The 19,523-nt window shown below is 37.2% G+C and overlaps 1 protein-coding gene across 1 annotated transcript in view; it reads left to right on the top strand.

Annotated features, from left to right (window-relative positions):
- OPTC (opticin) overlaps window positions 1-19,523 on the top strand; it is a 67,696-nt gene that overhangs the window by 27,400 nt on the left and 20,773 nt on the right. Inside the window, 5 exon segments of the mRNA XM_053704695.1 lie at window positions 7,072-7,230; window positions 16,603-16,805; window positions 18,566-18,583; window positions 18,585-18,620; window positions 18,622-18,663. Coding sequence (XP_053560670.1) covers window positions 7,072-7,230; window positions 16,603-16,805; window positions 18,566-18,583; window positions 18,585-18,620; window positions 18,622-18,663 — 458 coding nt within the window.

Below are 19,523 nucleotides of genomic sequence, written 5' to 3'. Positions count from 1 at the left end.
GACTTAGGGTTAGGTTTAGGGGTTAATAAATATAGTATAGTGGCGGCAACGTTGGGGGCGGCAGATTAGGGGTTAATAATTGTAGGTAGGTGGCGGTGATGTTAGGGGCGGCAGATTAGGGGTTAATAATATTTAACTAATGTTTGCAATGCGGGAGTGTGGCGGTTTAGGGGTTAATATGTTTTTTATAGTGGCTGTGACTTTGGGGGCGGAAGATTAGGGGTTAATAAGTGTAGGTAGGTTGCGACAACATTGGGGGCGGGAGACTAGGGGTTAATAAATATAATGTAGGTGTCGGCGATGTTGGGGGCAGCAGATTAGGGGTTAATAAGTATAATGTAGGTGTTGGCGATGCCAAGGGTGGCAGATTAGGGTTAATAAATATAATGTAAGTGTCGGCGATGTTGGGGGCGGCAGATTAGGGGTTAATAAGTTTAAGATTAGAGTTGTTTAGACTCGGGTTCATGTTAGGGTGTTAGGTGTAAACATAAAATGTGTTTCCCCTTAGGAATCAATGGGGCTGCGTTACAAAGCTTTACACTGCTTTTTTGCAGGTGTTAGACTTTTTTTCAGCCGGCTCTCCCCATTGATGTCTATGTGGAAATCGTGCACAAGCACGTACAACCAGCTCACCGCTGACTTTAGCCGCGCTGGTATTGGAGTGCGGTATGGAGCACAATTTTGCTCTATGCTCACTTCTTCCTTGATAACTCCGGGTTTATAAAAACCTGTAATACCAGCGCTGTAGGTAAGTGAGCGGTGACAATAACGTGCAAGTTAGCACCGCACCCCTCATAACACAAAACTCGTAATCTAGCCGATAGTTTTTTTATATCATTTTCAATGGAGTGGTTAAGTTCTGATGCATAGACAAGCACTCTTTTTTCAATATGCTATAAAGGAACATTAACCAAATTTAGATTGTAAAATTAAATGTTCATTTATGCACTGGAAGAATAGCAAATAATTAATAAAGTGTAATTTTGAAATACTTTCAAAACATGTATTTTGTATGTAGGTATTTTGTAATTCAGAACTTAAAGGGACATGAAACCCCAATGTATGCTTTCATGACTCTGACAGAGCATTTAGGGACTATATAAATGTGCTACTGCACTCATCAGAATCACTGTATATAGCATGTTGTAAAGTCAGGGCTCTGGATCTGGCAGGATGCACTTTAACATCTCAGAGAGCAGAGAAAATAACACTATTTTCAGAGTTATTTTATGATAAAAGCTTGCAAAGTAAATAACAGCAACATTTTTTGTATTATGCATAATTAAACATTTTGTTGAGAATTACATTTTGTGGTTAAAACCTCTTCAATAATTTATTTATTTACTTACCCTACCTTGATTATTTATTATCTAAAGCTACACCTCAAATGCTTTTCATACTCAGGGGTGTAAATACAGGGGTTTTAGAGGGTTAGGGTTACCCTGAAATACAGGACTCTCAGTGTAACATAATTGGAATTTCTTTTTGTAAATATGGTGGAAGGATTTTCAAGATGGCTGCCACTGCCACAGCTGTACAGAAAACCTGCCACCATTTTTGTACAGAAATGTTATACCCTCTCGCACGGACAAACCAGGTGAAAGGATGACTCAGAGTCACACAGAAACTGCTCCTCTTCTACGTATGTGGCATCGGAAAACAGCTAAAAAGGGCACTGCAGAAATGGAGGGCACAGTCTTTGTCCAATGTCCTAGTGAAGTCTAATTACGCCCCTGTTCAGCCCCAGCCCGTTCTGAGGTACAATCTCACAAGTGCCTGTTTTATTATTATTATTATTATTATTATTATTATTATTATTATCTCACAGTTATTCCAATCTTTCTCTCTAATCTCATGTGCACTTTCTTATCATACAGTCAAAATATATTTCCTCTGTTTTATGGACATGACATTCATCTTTTTTTTATCTCATTCTTTTCCTTCAGTTATATTCAGTCACTTCTTTTCTGGGTATTTTACAAAAAAGTCTCAATCAAAATGTTATGCATAATTTGACAGCATTTATAATGTTGCACACATCAGTTTTGTGTGACCCTAACCCTATTTCTAACTTTAAAAGGGACATTAACATTAGGGGGGCGATTTATCAAGCTGAGGCAGACAGGGGGTTCATACGCACCCCTGTCTGCCGCAGCTCACCTCTGGAGGGCTGAATTCCCCTGGCGGAATTGAGCACTGCACACGAGCGCTATTTTGTGCTCGCGTGCAATCCCGCCCCCAGCCCTCACACAGCCAATCACGTGTGGGCAGGAGCTGTCAATCTTCCTGGTCGGACTATACCGGGGAGATTGAAATTTGCCACTTTAGCCCCTTAAGGACCAGACCATTTTTCAATTTCCTTCCCTTAAGGACCAGGGCTATTTTTACATTTCTTGAATATGAGTGAAGTGAACGCCTAAATCAAAGGCTAAGGTGACGTGGTGAGAATACAGATAGTGGTGTTTATTCAGATAACATTAAATCCAGATATAAAATTTTGGCATTTGGCGGTGAAATGGTGGCATGAAATATACCAAAATGGGCCTAGATCAATACTTTGGGTTGTCTACTTAAAGAAATATATATACATGTGAAGGGTTATTCAGGGATTCCTGACAGATATCAGTGTTACAATGTAACTATCTCTAATTTTGAAAAAAAAAATATGGAAATAGCAAAGTGCTACTTTTACTTATTGCCCTATAACTTGCAAAAAAAGCAAAGAACATGTAAACTTTGGAAACTATTTAGCATGGGTGTTTTTTTGGTTGTAGATGGATGTGTAACAGATTTTGGGGGGTCAAAGTTAGAAAAAGTGTGTTTTTTTACATTTTTTCATCATATTTTATTTTATTTTTTATAGTAAATTATAAGATATGATGAAAATAATGGTATCTTTAGAAATTCCATTTAAGTGCGAGAAAAAACGGTATATAATATGTGTGGGTACAGTAAATGAGTAAGAGGAAAATTACAGCTAAACACAAACACTGCAGAAAAAACCCTGATCTGAGGTAGACACTAATATTTTATTTTGTTCGGTAGTGGAATTGGCTCTGTTTTTTGTGTGCCTGTATTGTCAGACCCTGGGTTATTCTTTCCCACTCCCTGTTTATGCTGATGGTCATTTTTCATATGGTATGTGAGAAACCTATTGGAAGTATTATAGTTATTGCTCTCTCCAATTATGTCTCTGATGTAGATCTTTTTGATTGGTGTACATATGGTAATTGTGTTGTCAATTCTGGGTCCTTTGGTCAGGGTACCTTCTCTCATATCCATATGAATGAGGTCCAGAATTATCATCTCTATGGTCTGAGAATGATATATTTCTATCTTGCGGGTGTCTTATTAGGGATACTCTTTGATAGTTACGGTTATTATAGGGGTTGTTAAAACCTTTATGGTTGGTCTGTTGTTATAGTTATTATATGGCCTACCATCATGGTTACAATGATAACTCCCATTATGGCCCCTCTGATTGTACTGGTTGTAGGCATACCCTCTATGGCTTCATTGGGCTCCCTCATATGTGTTTTCAAAGATTTTCACACAGGCACTTTATTTTGGGGTTCAGTATGCATAGAAGCAAATTTACCATATAGCCAACTAATTCAGTTAATATCAATGTTCACAATAATTCATCTAAAATCATACATGCCTGAAATGAACTGTAATAACAAGTAATCTCAAAGAAAGTTAGGTAGGAGAGTGTTGACAAGTACGTTAAACATCACAGTAAAGTTCCGGTGCAACGGAAACCGGATATGACGTCATTACACCGGAACCGGAAGCGACATCAATACACTAAGATTGCCTGATAAACAATACACAGAGCGAGGTTGCACAATAAGGTGATTAGAACATACAAGCAGCAATACACTCTTCTTTTGAACTCAGCTAAGGACAGCACTATTAGGTACTGACACCAAGTAAAGTTGAAACATAAGAAATATATGGAATTAATACAACCAGTTGCAACTTCCGGCTTTGCAATAACACCCACAATGCATTAGCAATAGACAGGAAGTGGGCGGGTCGTAACCCCCACTTTGGTGCCCAAACATTCACAATAGACCTCCCACTTACCTTTGAAAGCTACCAGCCCAAACACAGTTTTATAGTTTTGATAAAGGCCTGTTAACAGGCCGAAAAGCGTTGACATTTAACTGGTAAGTTCCTTTTTAATACCTTAACTAGGTGTTCAAGCTGTTTTGCACTATTGTTTTTTCTGTTTTCCACAGGAACATTTAAGATCTTTTCACCACCAGATGGGACTTCACTAATAGGACCAGTGGTCCACTACTATATTTTGGGACACTCATTATATTATATAAATCACATTGGGAATTTTTTTCATATAGGGACTATTTTTACTATTTTCATATACATTATATTTTTTCTCATTTTTATATTTTTATTTATTTTTTTTTCTCAGTTTTTTTCATTTTTCACGAAGTATTTATTTTTTCACATCTTATTTTTTCACATCCATTTTCCCATTATCTTCACCATCTTTATTTTCATCATTTGATCCTCCTTTTACATTTTCATTGGATTTTGGACAACTTCCATGCAGCACTTGATTTTCACAATAAATTTATTTAGACACATTTGTACATAAGTACACGTTGATAATTCGATTTGGGACAACATAATTTCTGTTCACCACCACTACAAGTGAGATTCTCATATTACAAACACCTTAGAGGGGTATCACTATTAAGAACCGTCCCCCTGGAGAGCTACACCTACATCAATTCTATTTTTAACATATATGTTTATCTAATATGTGTTGTTTATACTAATGTGCTTTCTAATTTCGTCTGTTTGTTAACTCATGGATCAATGATTTTACTATTTCCATTGTCATTTTAAGTGTAATTTTATATCTGAATTTAATGTTTTTTGAATAAACACCACTATCTGTATTTTCACCATGTCACCTTAGTCTTTGATTTAGGCGCTCACTTCACTCATATTCAAGATTGTCATTTACTTGGTCTACTAGGAGACCTACTGAAGAGAGTCATATTTTTACATTTCTGCGGTGTTTGTGTTTAGTTGTAATTTTCCTTTTACCTCATTTACTGTTTACTGTGTTCTAACTTTGACCCCCAAAATCTGTTACACATCTACAACCATGCTAAATAGTTTTCCAATTTTTGTCCTGAGTTTAGAAATACTCAATGTTTACATGTTCTTTGCTTTTTTTTTCAAGTTATAGGGCAACAAGTACAAGTAGCACTTTGCTATTTCCAAACATTTTTTTTCAAAATTAGCGATAGTTACATTGAAACACTGATAATCTGTCAGGAATCTCTGAATAACCCTTCAGGAATATATATTTTTAGTAGACAACCCAAAGTATTGATCTAGGGCCAATTTGGTATATTCATGCCACCATTTCACTGCCAAATGCGATCAAATAAAAAAAATCTTTAATTGTTTGACAAACTTTTCACAAACTTTAGGTTTCTCACTGAAATTATTTACAAACAGCTTGTACAATTATGGAACATAAACTTGTAAATGCTTCTCTGGGATCCCCTTTGTTTAGAAATAGCAGACAAATATGGCTTTGGCATTGCTTTTGGGTAATTAGAAGGCCGCTTAATGCTGCTGCGCACCACATGTAATTGTATTACAAGCTGAAAGTAATATATAAACGTGTGAGCACAATCGGGATTTATGCTAGAATGATTACCGCGACCTCAGAGCTCTGGTTAACTGTAAGGGTATAAAAAAAAGTGTCACAAAACACAACCAAAAAATACATTTAACAGTACAGTTTAGACTCATAATAACACTGTGTGATAATTTTTTTTTTTTTATTTTTTTTTTTAAATTGCATAAAAAAGTTCTAAGGGCTCAAAGATACGAGGTCTCAGGTGTTAGAAAAAATAAGGCTGCAAAGGGCATAGAGATACATACATATACATGGTCTGAATATGTTGGTACATATATATATATATATATATATAATATATATATAATACTATATGTGTGTGTGTATATATGTTTGTACTTATTATTGATGTATTATATATGACTGTATGTATTTAATAGACATATATACACATCATATCGTTTAAAAACAAATACATTGAAATATTATGAGCACAATTGACACTAATCCACAACTCGTTTCAGTGACACACCCCCTTCATCTGATGAGAGGGGCGTGTTCCTGAAACACATTGTGAATTAGCAGTCTGGATAGGCAATTTTACTCGACTTTTCTTAGCATTTCTATCCATTATTAATGGTTTGTTTAGTTTCAGCTTGTGCTCATCATTTTTCAATGCTATCTGTTTTTTAACGATATTTGCCTTTTATTATCTGTTGATACTTATCTACTCTGGCTTTTGCCAGTCAGTATATCTCTTTTTACTTGTAAATAATATATGTTTACTGAGACAATGTATCTGTGTTTGATTGTTGTAAAGTCAATGTGATACGACTCCACATTATTTATTTAGACATTTGTCTATTGAAATTACAATATAATCTATATTTTATTTGCACTGTCCTCTGATTATTTTTGAAACAAGAGCTGTTTCATTTCTTTCACCACATTTGTTATTTTAATAGAACGGCTGCTGTTTTTCATTTACCACTTTTTATTCATGTATTTTCTTTTTTATTATTTCTTATATTTTTGATTTTTTATATAATTTATGTGAATTTCAATTTAGTTTTGCCAGCACATTTTAGTATAGAATTTGGCTCTCTCCAGCTATTTCTATCATGTATAATTATTTATGCCAAATTATGTTAATGAGCTTGGCCATTATTTTTTATGTAAAAAGGCTGAACCCTACTTGAGGTAAGACTTTTGGGAGGAGCCATTGTGTGACCCCCAACTATCCCCTTGCTCCAGTCATTAACAGGTTGTCCAGAATTTATGTGGAGGGCAGTTGACAACCCTTATAACTTATAATTTATGAGAAGGTGCCTTTGGCCTGTGAAACATGGTACTTGGCAGTTTTTCTAGCATGTACTACCGGTATTGTATATAGGAGGTTATAATGCATCTTACATTGTTGATTTTATCTCTTTTGTCTTAAGGTCTCCCCACCTGTTTGGTGTGTGTCTGCCTCGGGTCTTCTACATACTGTGATGATACAGACTGCAGACGTTACCTTCCTCTTCCCAAAGATACAGTATATCTGTACGCTCGCTTCAACAAAATCACACATGTGCGCACCAAAGACTTTGCAGGATTGGGTATGTGAAAATGATTGGGGATATGCATGGGGGGCGCTTACTAGTTCACAGGAAGTCAGTTTATGATCCTACAAAAGCTATATTGTTTTATTTCATTTCTGAACTGCCAATATTTAAATGAATATCAAAGTCAAAATTACACTTTCATGGTTCAGATAGAGGGTGCAATTTTAAATTTATTTCTGTAATCAAATTTACTTCTAGTTGTTGCTGAAAAACATACCTAGGTTGGTGCAAGTGCACAAATCTACTACTGGGAGCTAGCTGGTGGTTTGCTCACAGATATGCTAAACTAGCTCCTAGCAGTACATTGATACTTTAGAGCTGAATTTAACTATGTGTTTAACCTGTAAACCCCTATAAAAAACAGTTGTATACTTGCTTAAGAAGAGTTTTTAACAGGGGTGCCTGTACTTAAAGGGACATAAAACCTAAACATTTTTTTTTCATGATGAGCATACAATTTTAAACAACTTTCCAATTTACTTCTATCGGGTTTGCTTCATTCTCTTGGTATCCATTGTTGAAAGAGCAGCAATGCACTAGTGGGAGCTAACTGAGCATAGCAAGGGAGGCAATGACAAGATGCATATAGGTACAGCCACCAACCACAAGCTTGCTCTCAGTTGTACATTGCTGCTCCTTAGGCTACCATTGAATGCCTTTCAACAAAGGATATCAAGTAAATAACATAAACAAAATAATAGAAGTCATTTGGAAAGTTGTTCAAAATTGAATTTGCTATCTGAATCATGAACGTTTAGTTTGAAATTCATTTTTTTTTTGTTTTTTTAATTGATTTCTGTTTTATGCAGAGTTAAATTTTCTTGTGCCGAAGCCCCCCCTTTTTCTTTTAATAAGGCCACTGTAGTGGTGCAGAAAGTACTTGAGAAAAACAACGTTTCACGTTTCTTATAAATACTGTCACTACTGGCTTAAAGGGAAAAAAAAACACATTTTTTCTTTCATGATTCAGATATAGGGGCCTATTTATTAAGGTGCGAGCGGACATGATCCGATATAGCGTATCATGTCCCGCCGCACATCGATAAATGCCGACAGCATACGCCTGTCGGCATTTATCATTGCATTTATCATTGCGCAAGCAGTTCTGGTGAACTGCTTGTGCAATGCTGCCCCCTGCAGATTGATGTCTGCGGCCTCAGAGCAGGCAGAGAAGTTATGAAGCAGAGGTGAACTGCTTGTGCAATGCTGCCCCCTGCCAGATTCACGGCCAATCGGCCGCTAACGGGAGTGTCAATCAGCCTGATCGTATAGTGTCAGACGGATTGATGTCAGCCCCATAGAATGCAATTTTATAGCAACTTTCTAATTTACTCCTATTACAATTTTTTCTTTGTTCTCTTGTTATCTTTATTTGAAAAATGCATGAATGTAAAGCTTAGGAGCCGGCTCATTTTTTATTCAGAACCTGGGTAGCACTTGCTGATTGGTGGCTACATTTATTTGTATTACAATTAAAAAAAATAAAACATTTGGAGATTATAGGACTAGAAAGGCATTGTGTCATAGAACTGTCCTTCAAAATTTGCTGCAAGCCAAACCCTGCCGCCCCAATCAAAATTACCCCCTTGGTATGTACTGTATGAAACTAAATGTTTGATGTCTTAAAGGGATACTGAACCCAAATTTAAACATTCATGATTCAGATACAGCATGCAATTTTAAGCAACTTCTAATTTACGCCCATTATCAATTTTTCTTCGTTCTCTTGGTATCTTTATTTGAAAAAGCAGAAATGAAAGTTTACAAGCCGGCCTATCTTTGGTTCAACACCTGGGTAGTGCTTGCTGATTGATGGCTAAATATAGCCACCAATCAGCAAGTGCTACCCAGTGTTCTGAACCAAAAATGGGCCAGCTTGTAAGCTTACCATTCCTGCTTTATCAAATAAAGATACCAAGTGTGAACGAAGGAAAAATTGATAATAGGTGTAAATTAGAAAGTTGCCTTAAAATCGCATGCTCTATATAAATAATAAAATAAAAAATTTGGGTTCAGTATCCCTTTAAAGTGACATCGTAGTCATAGTTTTGTTTAATGTCAAACAGAGCACTTTAAAATATATGAAAGTATCTTTTAAAAAAAATTGTAGATGTATAATCCTCTCTTAAATAAACCACAAGTGTCTCTAGAGCTGTGACTGGTGTCATTAAGCCAATCAACATTAGTTTCAGTTTTAAATTAAACTTTGACTTAATTATTCTGGCCAAATATGTTTTCAGCATATTAAAAACTTACTTTTTTATATGCATGATAAAATAATTGACTACAGTGTCCCTTTAACTATGTGTCACAATGATTATCACAAACCTGCTGGCTCTTTATAGTTTATGTGCAATGTAGATATCACAGATGGCAGATTACAGATATGAAGCACTATCTGCACAGCAGTGTGATAGTGTTATCTTACTCTGCTGTTTGATGTATTTGCAGTACTGTGCGTAAAAGCCTTTCTGTGATATGATACTATAATACTCACATGTAGTGCTGTACAAGCAGAGGTGGTTCTTAAAATGTTCAATGCTAGCTGATGTCATACAACAGCTGACAGAGATATATCATAATGAAGCCAAGATCAAGGCTAGGGGGAGCATTTTGAATAGCGCTCAGTATAATGCATGTTTCTCCTTGGTGTCTATACGGACATACATATAGGGGCCGAATTATCCAATGTCTGTCCGACATGATACGCTGTAGCGCATCATGTCCAACAGGCATCTCTAAATGCCAATAGGCTCATACACTGTCAACATTTAACATTGCACAAGCAGTTCTGGTGAACTACTTGTGCAATGCCGCCCCCCTGCAGATTGGCCGCTAGCAGGGGGTGTCTATCAACCCGATCGTATAGGATCGGGTTGATTGCTGTCCGTCGCTCAGAGCAGGCGGACCAGTTAAGGAGCAGCGGTTTACGACAGCATCTTCATAACTGCTGTTTCCCGTAAGCCTTCAGGTTAGCGCGGAAACAGGGGCATCAAGGGTCGTTTGGCCCTTTGATAAATCGGCCCCATGGTCTCTCCTAGCTCACTCTGACAAACTGTTACATGCTTCCTGCATCCAGAACATGTCTCTTTATGCTGGATTCAGGTAAATGATATCTCACAACGTTTGCATTATAGATAACATATTGGGGGGTAGTTATCAAGCCGTCTACTTTTCTGGCTTCGCCGGCCCAATACGCCCGCCTAAGCTCGCCTACCTTCACCGCCGCGGACCTGAAAAAATACGCCTAAGTTATCAAATAAAGCTGTCAAAAAGCCGCGGGGCGATGAGCAGCGGACTGTGACAGTTATCACTCATCCAATCTCGCTGCCCTTCGGATTTTTCCCAGCTTTATTGCTAGCCTGTCACTAAGCACTCACACTAAACTACACTGCTCTACCCCCTATACCGGCGCCCCCGGAGCCTCCCGCAACTCAATAAAGTTACTAACCCCTAAACCGCCGCTCCTAGACCCCGCCGCAACTCTTATAAATGTATTAACCCCTAAAACCGCCGCTCCTAGACCCCGCCGCAAGTCTTATAAATGTATTAACCCCTAAACCGCCGCTCCCGGACACCGCTGCCACCTACAGTATACCTAGTAACCCCTATCCTGCCCCCCACTACGCCACCGCCACTGTAATAAAATAATTAACCCCTAAACCTAAGTCTAACCCCTAACCCTAACGCCCCCCTAACTTAAATATTAATTAAATAAATCTAAATAAATTAACTCTTATTAACTAAATGAATCCTATTTAAAACGAAAATACTTACCTTTAAAATAAACCCTAATATAGCTACAATATAAATAATAATTATATTCTAGCTATCTTAGGATTTATTTTTATTTTACAGGTACCTTTCAATTTATTTTAACCAGGTACATTAGTTATTAAATAGTTATTAACTATTTAATAGCTTACCTAGCTAAAATAAAGAGAAATGTACCTGTGAAATAAATCCTAACCTAAGTTACAATTACACCTAACACTACACTATACTTTAATAAATGAATCCTATTTAAAACGAAATACTTACCTGTAAAATAAACCCCTAAGATAGCTACAATATAATTAATAATTATATTATAGCTATCTTAGGATTTATATTTATTTTACAGGTATCTTTGTATTTCCTTTTAGCTAGTTAGAATAGTTATTAAATAGTTAATAACTATTTAATAACTACCTAGCTAAAAGAAATACAAAATTACCTGTAAAATAAATCCTAACCTAAGTTACAATTAAACCTAATACTACACTATCATTAAATTAATTAAATAAACTACCTACAAATAACTACAATTAAATACAATTACATAAACTAACTAAAGTACAAAAAATAAAAAAGCTACGTTACAAAAAATAAAAAAATAAGTTACTAACATGTTAAAAATATTACAACAATTTTAAGCTACTTACACCTAATCTAAGCCCCCTAATAAAATAACAAACCCCCCCCAAAATAAAAAAATTCCCTACCCTATTCTAAATTACATAAATTTCAAAGCTCTTTTACCTTACCAGCCCTTAAAAGGGCCATTTGTGGGGGCATGCCCCAAAGAAAAACAGCTCTTTTGCCTGTAAAAGAAAATACAACCCCCCCCCAACATTAAAACCCACCACCCACATACCCCTAATCTAACCCCAAACCCCCCTTACAAAAACCTAACACTAATCCCCTGAAGATCATCCTACCTTGAGTCGTCTTCACTCAGCCGAGCCACCGATGGAACTGAAGAGGACATCGGAGCGGAAGAAAGTTAATCCTCCAAGCGGCGCTGAAGAAATCTTCCATCCGATGAAGTCATCATCCAGGTGGCGCTCAAGAAAAGTCTTCGATCCGGCCGATGTCATCTTCAAAGAGGCGCTGAAGAGGTCTTCTATCCGGGCGAAGTCATCTTCCAAGCCGGGTCTTGAATCTTCCTTCCGCCGACGCGGAACCACCTTCTTCACCGACGGACTACGACGAATGACGGCTCCTTTAAGGGACGTCATCCAAGATGGCGTCCCCTCAATTCCGATTGGCTGATAGGATTCTATCAGCCAATCGGAATTAAGGTAGGAAAATCTGATTGGCTGATGGAATCAGCCAATCAGATTCAAGTTCAATCCGATTGGCTGATCCAATCAGCCAATCAGATTGAGCTTGCATTCTATTGGCTGATCGGAACAGCCAATAGAATGCGAGCTCAATCTGATTGGGTGATTCCATCAGCCAATCAGATTTTTCCTACCTTAATTCCGATTGGCTGATAGAATCCTATCAGCCAATCGGAATTGAGGGGACGCCATCTTGGATGACGTCCCTTAAAGGAGCCGTCATTCGTCGTAGTCCGTCGGTGAAGAAGGTGGTTCTGCGTCGGCGGAAGGAAGATTCAAGACCCGGCTTGGAAGATGACTTTGCCCGGATAGAAGACCTCTTCATCGCCTCTTTGAAGATGACATCGGCCGGATCGAAGACTTTTCTTCAGCGCCGCCTGGATGATGACTTCATCGGATGGAAGATTTCTTCAGCGCCGCTTGGGGGATTAACTTCTTCCGCTCCGGATGTCCTCTTCAGTTCCATCGGTGGCTCGGCTGAGTGAAGACGACTCAAGGTAGGATGATCTTCAGGGGATTAGTGTTAGGTTTTTGTAAGGGGGGTTTGGGTTAGATTAGGGGTATGTGGGTGGTGGGTTTTAATGTTGGGGGGGTTGTATTTTTCTTTTACAGGCAAAAGAGCTGAACTTTTTGGGGCATGCCCCCACAAATGGCCCTTTTAAGGGCTGGTAAGGTAAAAGAGCTTTGAAATTTATTTAATTAGAATAGGGTAGGGAATTTTTTTATTTTGGGGGGGTTTGTTATTTTATTAGGGGGCTTAGATTAGGTGTAAGTAGCTTAAAATTGTTGTAATATTTTTAACATGTTTGTAACTTATTTTTTTATTTTTTGTAACGTAGCTTTTTTTATTTTTTGTACTTTAGTTAGTTTATGTAATTGTATTTAATTGTAGTTATTTGTAGGTAGTTTATTTAATTAATTTAATGATAGTGTAGTATTAGGTTTAATTGTAACTTAGGTTAGGATTTATTTTACAGGTAATTTTGTATTTCTTTTAGCTAGGTAGTTATTAAATAGTTATTAACTATTTAATAACTATTCTAACTAGCTAAAAGAAATACAAAGATACCTGTAAAATAAATATAAATCCTAAGATAGCTATAATATAATTATTAATTATATTGTAGCTATCTTAGGGTTTATTTTACAGGTAAGTATTTCGTTTTAAATAGGATTCATTTATTAAAGTATAGTGTAGTGTTAGGTGTAATTGTAACTTAGGTTAGGATTTATTTCACAGGTACATTTCTCTTTATTTTAGCTAGGTAAGCTATTAAATAGTTAATAACTATTTAATAACTAATGTACCTGGTTAAAATAAATTGAAAGGTACCTGTAAAATAAAAATAAATCCTAAGATAGCTAGAATATAATTATTATTTATATTGTAGCTATATTAGGGTTTATTTTAAAGGTAAGTATTTCGTTTTAAATAGGATTCATTTAGTTAATAAGAGTTAATTTATTTAGATTTATTTAATTAATATTTAAGTTAGGGGGGCGTTAGGGTTAGGGTTAGACTTAGGTTTAGGGGTTAATTATTTTATTACAGTGGCGGCGGCGTAGTGGGGGGCAGGATAGGGGTTAATAAATTTATTATAGGTGGCGACGGTGTAGGGGGGGCAGATTAGGGGTTAATAAATTTATTATAGGTGGCGACGGTGTAGGGGGGGCAGGATAGGGGTTAATACATTTAATATAGGTTGCGGCGGGTTCAGGGAGCGGCGGTTTAGGGGGTAATAACTTTATTTAGTTGCGGCGGTGTAAGGGGGACAGATTAGTGGTGTTTAGACTCGGGGTACATGTTAGGGTGTTAGGTGTAGACAGCTCCCATAGAAATCAATGGGATGTCTGTCAGCAGCGAACTTGTACTTTCGCTATGGTCAGACTCCCATTGATTCCTATGGGATCCGCCGCCTCCAGGGGGTGGCGGATTGAAAACCAGGTACGCTGGGCCGTAAAAGTGCAGAGCGTACCTGCTAGTTTTTTGATAGCTAGCAAAAGTAGTGAGAATGTGCCGCACTTGTGTGCGGAACATCTGGAGTGACGTAAGAATCGATCTGTGTCGGACTGAGTCCGGCGGATCGATGCTTACGTCACAAAATTCTACTTTTGCTGGTCTCGAGCCTTTGATAACTAAGGCGAATCAGCCTCGCCACAAATACGCTGCGGAATTCCAGCGTATTTGAGGTTGACGGCTTGATAACTAGGCCCCATTGTGTTATGTAATCTGACAGATGCAGAGCGTGTGTGACAGTATTTTAAGGGGTTGCATAAAATCATTATGCTTCCCTATCTCCCATATTCCGGGATTAGGAGTCATCTGAAAAATAATGGCAAGGGAACATTAATTTTTGAATGTGTTAAGGTATTAATCCTGTTCTCTATGAAACTGTCTAGAAGAGATTATCACTGCTTATATTTTACTCATCTGATGGGGTTAATGCTTTATATATGTGTGCCTGGAAAGGTTAATAAGTAACTGTGTTTTTTGTCTGAAATATATATCTCACATATGACATAAAATGAATTGCATTGAAAATTGGTAGAATGACAGATGAGAGTAACCTTTAATGCTTCATATGAGATGTCACTCGCAGCACCAGTATCATGAGAGCCAGACTAATGCGTGCTACTCTTGTAAGCCATAGCTGGGTCAGCAGTTTGCAGCATTGCACATTTAAAGGGACAGTCCACTCCAAAAAATGTATTGTTTTAAAAGATAGATAATCCCTTAATTACCCATTCCCCAGTTTTGCATAACCAACACAGTTATATTAATATACTTTTAACCTCTGTGATTACCTTGTATATAAGCCTCTTTGGGCAGTCCCCTGATATCAGGGCTATTCATTTATTATCTATTTACTTGCATTTTAGCCAATTATTGTAGTGTCATCCACAACCCATGGGTGTGAGCACAATGTTATCTATATAGCCCAAATGAACTAGCAGTCTCCTATTGTGAAAATCAAATTAAAAAGCATGTAATAAGAGGCTGTCTGTAGTGGTTTAGAAACAGGCAGAAATGTAGAGGTTTAAATCTTATAAAGTATATTAGTATAACAATGTTGGTTGTGCAAAGCTGCGCAATGGGTAGTAAAAGCATGTCTATCTTTTTACACAATAACAATCTTGGTGTCGACTGTTCTTTTAAGTTTATCATTTTAGAAATAAACATCTAAAAAAAAATTTTTGCAAGCTAAATCATATTACAAAATGCTTCTAGTAGTATTTGAAATGCCCTCCTTGAATACATCTTTAAGTTTTACTGAAACATTTAAGGAAAATAAATTGTAAATATATCCCCCCCCATCCCAGAGAAAGTATTTTTGGTCATTTATCATGTCATGTATTTTTCCATATGAAATATCATACATGATTTTTGTAGTGATGTAATTAATTATGTCATATGTGAAGTCATGAGAGTTATGTTTTATAGAAAGTAAAACAAAATCTTCTGACAGTGTAGAATTTCTGGACTTTTGATTGTTTGAGTCTAGGAATTCCAGACATTGTAATTCTGCTTTTTCTTTAAAGCCAAGCTAGCAATTTATATTCCTCAACGATCACAAACGTTCAAAAATGTCACTTTCTCTCTACTCATCTTCATGCTTAAAGGGATGTTAAACAGACTGTTTTGTTGTTGTAATAAAAAAGCACTAAGCTGTGTCTTATACTTAATATAAATAATTGCAATATGTATTATTAATATATTTAAATGGATCCCTTTAAACATCTGTGGACAACAAGATCAAACTACTTTGTTCTTCAAGCAGAGAAATAATTTCTATGGGAACCAGTACAACTACTACTTTTAGTGAGAGACATTAATGACAAATTGCACCAGCATAACAATTTGGTCAATCTTCTTGCAACCTGTCAATATGCCCATGTAAACCTTTTTATCATTACACCTACATCTTATATTTCTCTTAAAAGTGCCTCACCACCCCTGATGGTATCGCCAAAGATATCACGCCAGCCATAATACCCCCCTTAATTAATCATCTCAAGAGACCTCTATCACCCATGACTTTCCACCACAAGGGATCTCACTTTAACTTGGAGGTGCGCTGTAAAGGGATCACAAGCAACCATAATGGTCGCCTAGTAGGGATGCTTCAAATCTTTAACCTCCCTATGAGCTAAAATCCCCCCCAAGGAGCAAAAAGACTCAGTGTATTAATTCTAGCATATATGGGGTATTCTTTGGTCTTTTGTTTCAAATTTATTTACTAACCACTGTCTCTATTTCCAGATAAGCTGAAGTATGTGGACCTCTCTAGCAATACTCTGTCTCAGATTGACAGTGATGCCTTCAGTAATTTACCAGCCCTCCAGGAGCTCATCCTTTCTAAAAATGAGCTGACTGTTTTGCCTGGGATGCCTCTGACCCTCATCAAACTGGATGCCAGACAGAATCAGCTGAAAGGTTATGGATTTCAGACAGAAGATCTTAAGGTGAACTACAGAATTTTTGCAAAATATCAGTTTGATAGTGTTACATTATCTTATTATCTATACTCTGGTGGCATTATTGTAATTGCTAAATTAGTGCTGATTAGATTTCCCCATGGCTGCAGCAATGCCACTTAGCAGGAGACATTGACATAGAGGTTGGCAAACTCCCCTTAATGCCAGAGAGGACTGTGATGCACCGAAAAACATCAATTGGGTTATCACTAGCCCTAAGAGTAGCTTTAACCCTAATCTTCAATTTAAACCAAGCTCACTGTTAACCCTGACCCCAAGCCATAGCAATAACCTTAGACTTACAAAACACTAATCTCCAATCCCTAGCACCTTAACCATAGCAATAACCCATAATTTACAAGCCATAATTTTAGCCCCTACCCTTTAATTTAACACCAGTACCTAGCCCTTACACTATCTCAAATCCAATTGTAGCCCTACTGCTAACCCTAACCCCAAATCCCTAGACATAACTGTAGCCCTAAGGCTAACCCTAATTCAAATCCCTAGCCATAACGCTAGACCTCCTGCCAACCCTAACCTAAATCCTAGCCATAGCTCTAGCCCTACTGCTAACCCTAACCCAAATCCCTAACCCATAACTGTAGCCCTAATGCTAACCCTAACTCAAATTCCTAGCCCTACTGCCAACCCTAACCTAAATCCCTATCCATAGCTCTAGCTCTACTGCTAACTCTAACCCAAATCCCTAACCATAACTGTAGCCCTAATGCCAACACTAACTCAAATCCCTAGCCATAACTCTAGCCTTGCTGCCAACCCTAACCTTAATCAGTAGTTATACCTCTTGCCCTACTGCTAACCCCTAACACAAATCCCTAGTCATAACTGTAGCCCTAATGCTAACCCTAACTCAGATCCCTAGTCATAACTCTAGCCCTACTTTCAACCCTAACTAAATCCCTAGCCATAAACTCTAGCTCTACTGTTAACCCTAACCCAAATCACTAGCCATAATTGTAGCCCTACTGCTAACCCTATCCCAAATCCATAGCCATAACTGTAGCCCTACTGCTAACCCTGACCCAAATCCCTAGCCATAACTCTATCCCTACTCCTAACCTTAACCCCAATCCTAGCTATGTCTCTAGCCTACTACTAACCCTAACCAAAATCCCTAGCCACAACTCTAGCCCTACTACTAACCCTAGACTTAGAACATACAAACATCAGATAAATATTTTTGAATTGGATATTATAAAGAAAAGTTGTAACTTCAGAGTTATTTTCTTTAAAAACTGTTCAAATAGCTTGCTATAAAATAGTATAAATAAACAATTTCATATTAAAGGGACAGTAAGTCTTTTTTTTTTTATTTGTTATAAAGGTTTACTGTGCCTTTAAAGTGGTCTATTAGTAAAATGTTTGTTGTGCAGTGCCTTATTTTTTCATTAATTAACTCAGAGAAGGAAACTCCACGGCGCTGTTGGTGCTGCCCTCATTGGCTGAGACATCTGCTGTTTGAAATATGAAAAAGTAGCCAATCTGGATGCGGCCAGGGAAACTCTAAAATACTGAGCTTCTGAGGTAAGTAACTAAAAAATAAGGCAACACACAACATAGCTTTTACTAATAGTCCACTTTTCAAGGCATAATAAACCGTTTTATCAAATAAAAAATAAGGTTTACTGTGAATTTTATGTAGGATATGACCTGTAGTGTGATTTCCCTCACATCCAGTTATATTTGGCATGCTATAATACATGTTCATTTTCTGAATTTCCTAGGACCTCAGCAAGCTGAAACTATTTGTATCTCTCAGACAACAAATTGGATTACATTTCCTGTACCACTACCTCTTAGTCTGCGCTCTCTGCACCTCCAGGTAAAAACCCCCCCAAAAAACCTTTCTCTTGTTGTTGTTTTTTTTGTTTGTTTGTTTGTTTGTTTTGGTACTATCCTTGTAGTATTTATTGCTAAAATCAAATATACAGGGTACTTTAGAAGTCAAACTTTACTTCAACACCACACTTCTACCCCAGTATTTTAAAGGTACAGAAAAGTCAAAATTCCAACTTTCATATAGAGCATACAATTTTAGACAGCTTTCCAATTTACTTCTAAGTGCTTTGTTCTCTTTGAGTCCTTTGATGAAGAGAAAGCGTAAGGAGCAGGCCTTGTGCTACTGGGAGCTAGCAGAACACATCTGGTGAACCAATGACAAGTAGCATAAATTTGTAGCCACCAATTAGCAACTTGATTGCAGTAGTGCATTGCTGCTCCTGAGTCTACATAGGTGTGTTTTTTAACAAAGGATACAAAAAGAACAAAAAAACCCTTGATAATAGGAATAAATTGTAAAATTGAATGTTCTGTCTCAATGGTTAGTGGTTTATTAAACCTGTTACTCTGGCCTCCATAACAGGCCAGAAAAAGTTACCTTGGGTGAGAGCTCTGTAAAATAGCCAGTTTACTAATTAGCTGATTATTTCACTGTGCTCCAGTTTAGATCTGGCCTGTTAGGGAGGTCAGATTTGAAAACCAGTGGTCTATCTCAATCATGAAAGTTTTATTTTGACTTTAATGTCCTTTTAGTTTGCAAATTGGAAAACAAGGTTTTAAGGGTTGGAACTTGAGAGGTCTGGAGTGGTATTTTATAGTTTGGGGATGATGCACAGTTAGGACCAGATTACAAGTGGCGCATTAACAGTTACGCAGATCAATAAGGGGTTTATTGTGGCTGTT

The sequence above is a fragment of the Bombina bombina genome, chromosome 3 (assembly GCF_027579735.1).
Source record: "Bombina bombina isolate aBomBom1 chromosome 3, aBomBom1.pri, whole genome shotgun sequence".
Taxonomy (NCBI): Eukaryota; Metazoa; Chordata; class Amphibia; order Anura; family Bombinatoridae; genus Bombina; species Bombina bombina.
The sequence above is the reverse complement of the archived record's forward strand: the minus strand, read 5'-3'. Positions and strand labels throughout refer to the sequence as shown.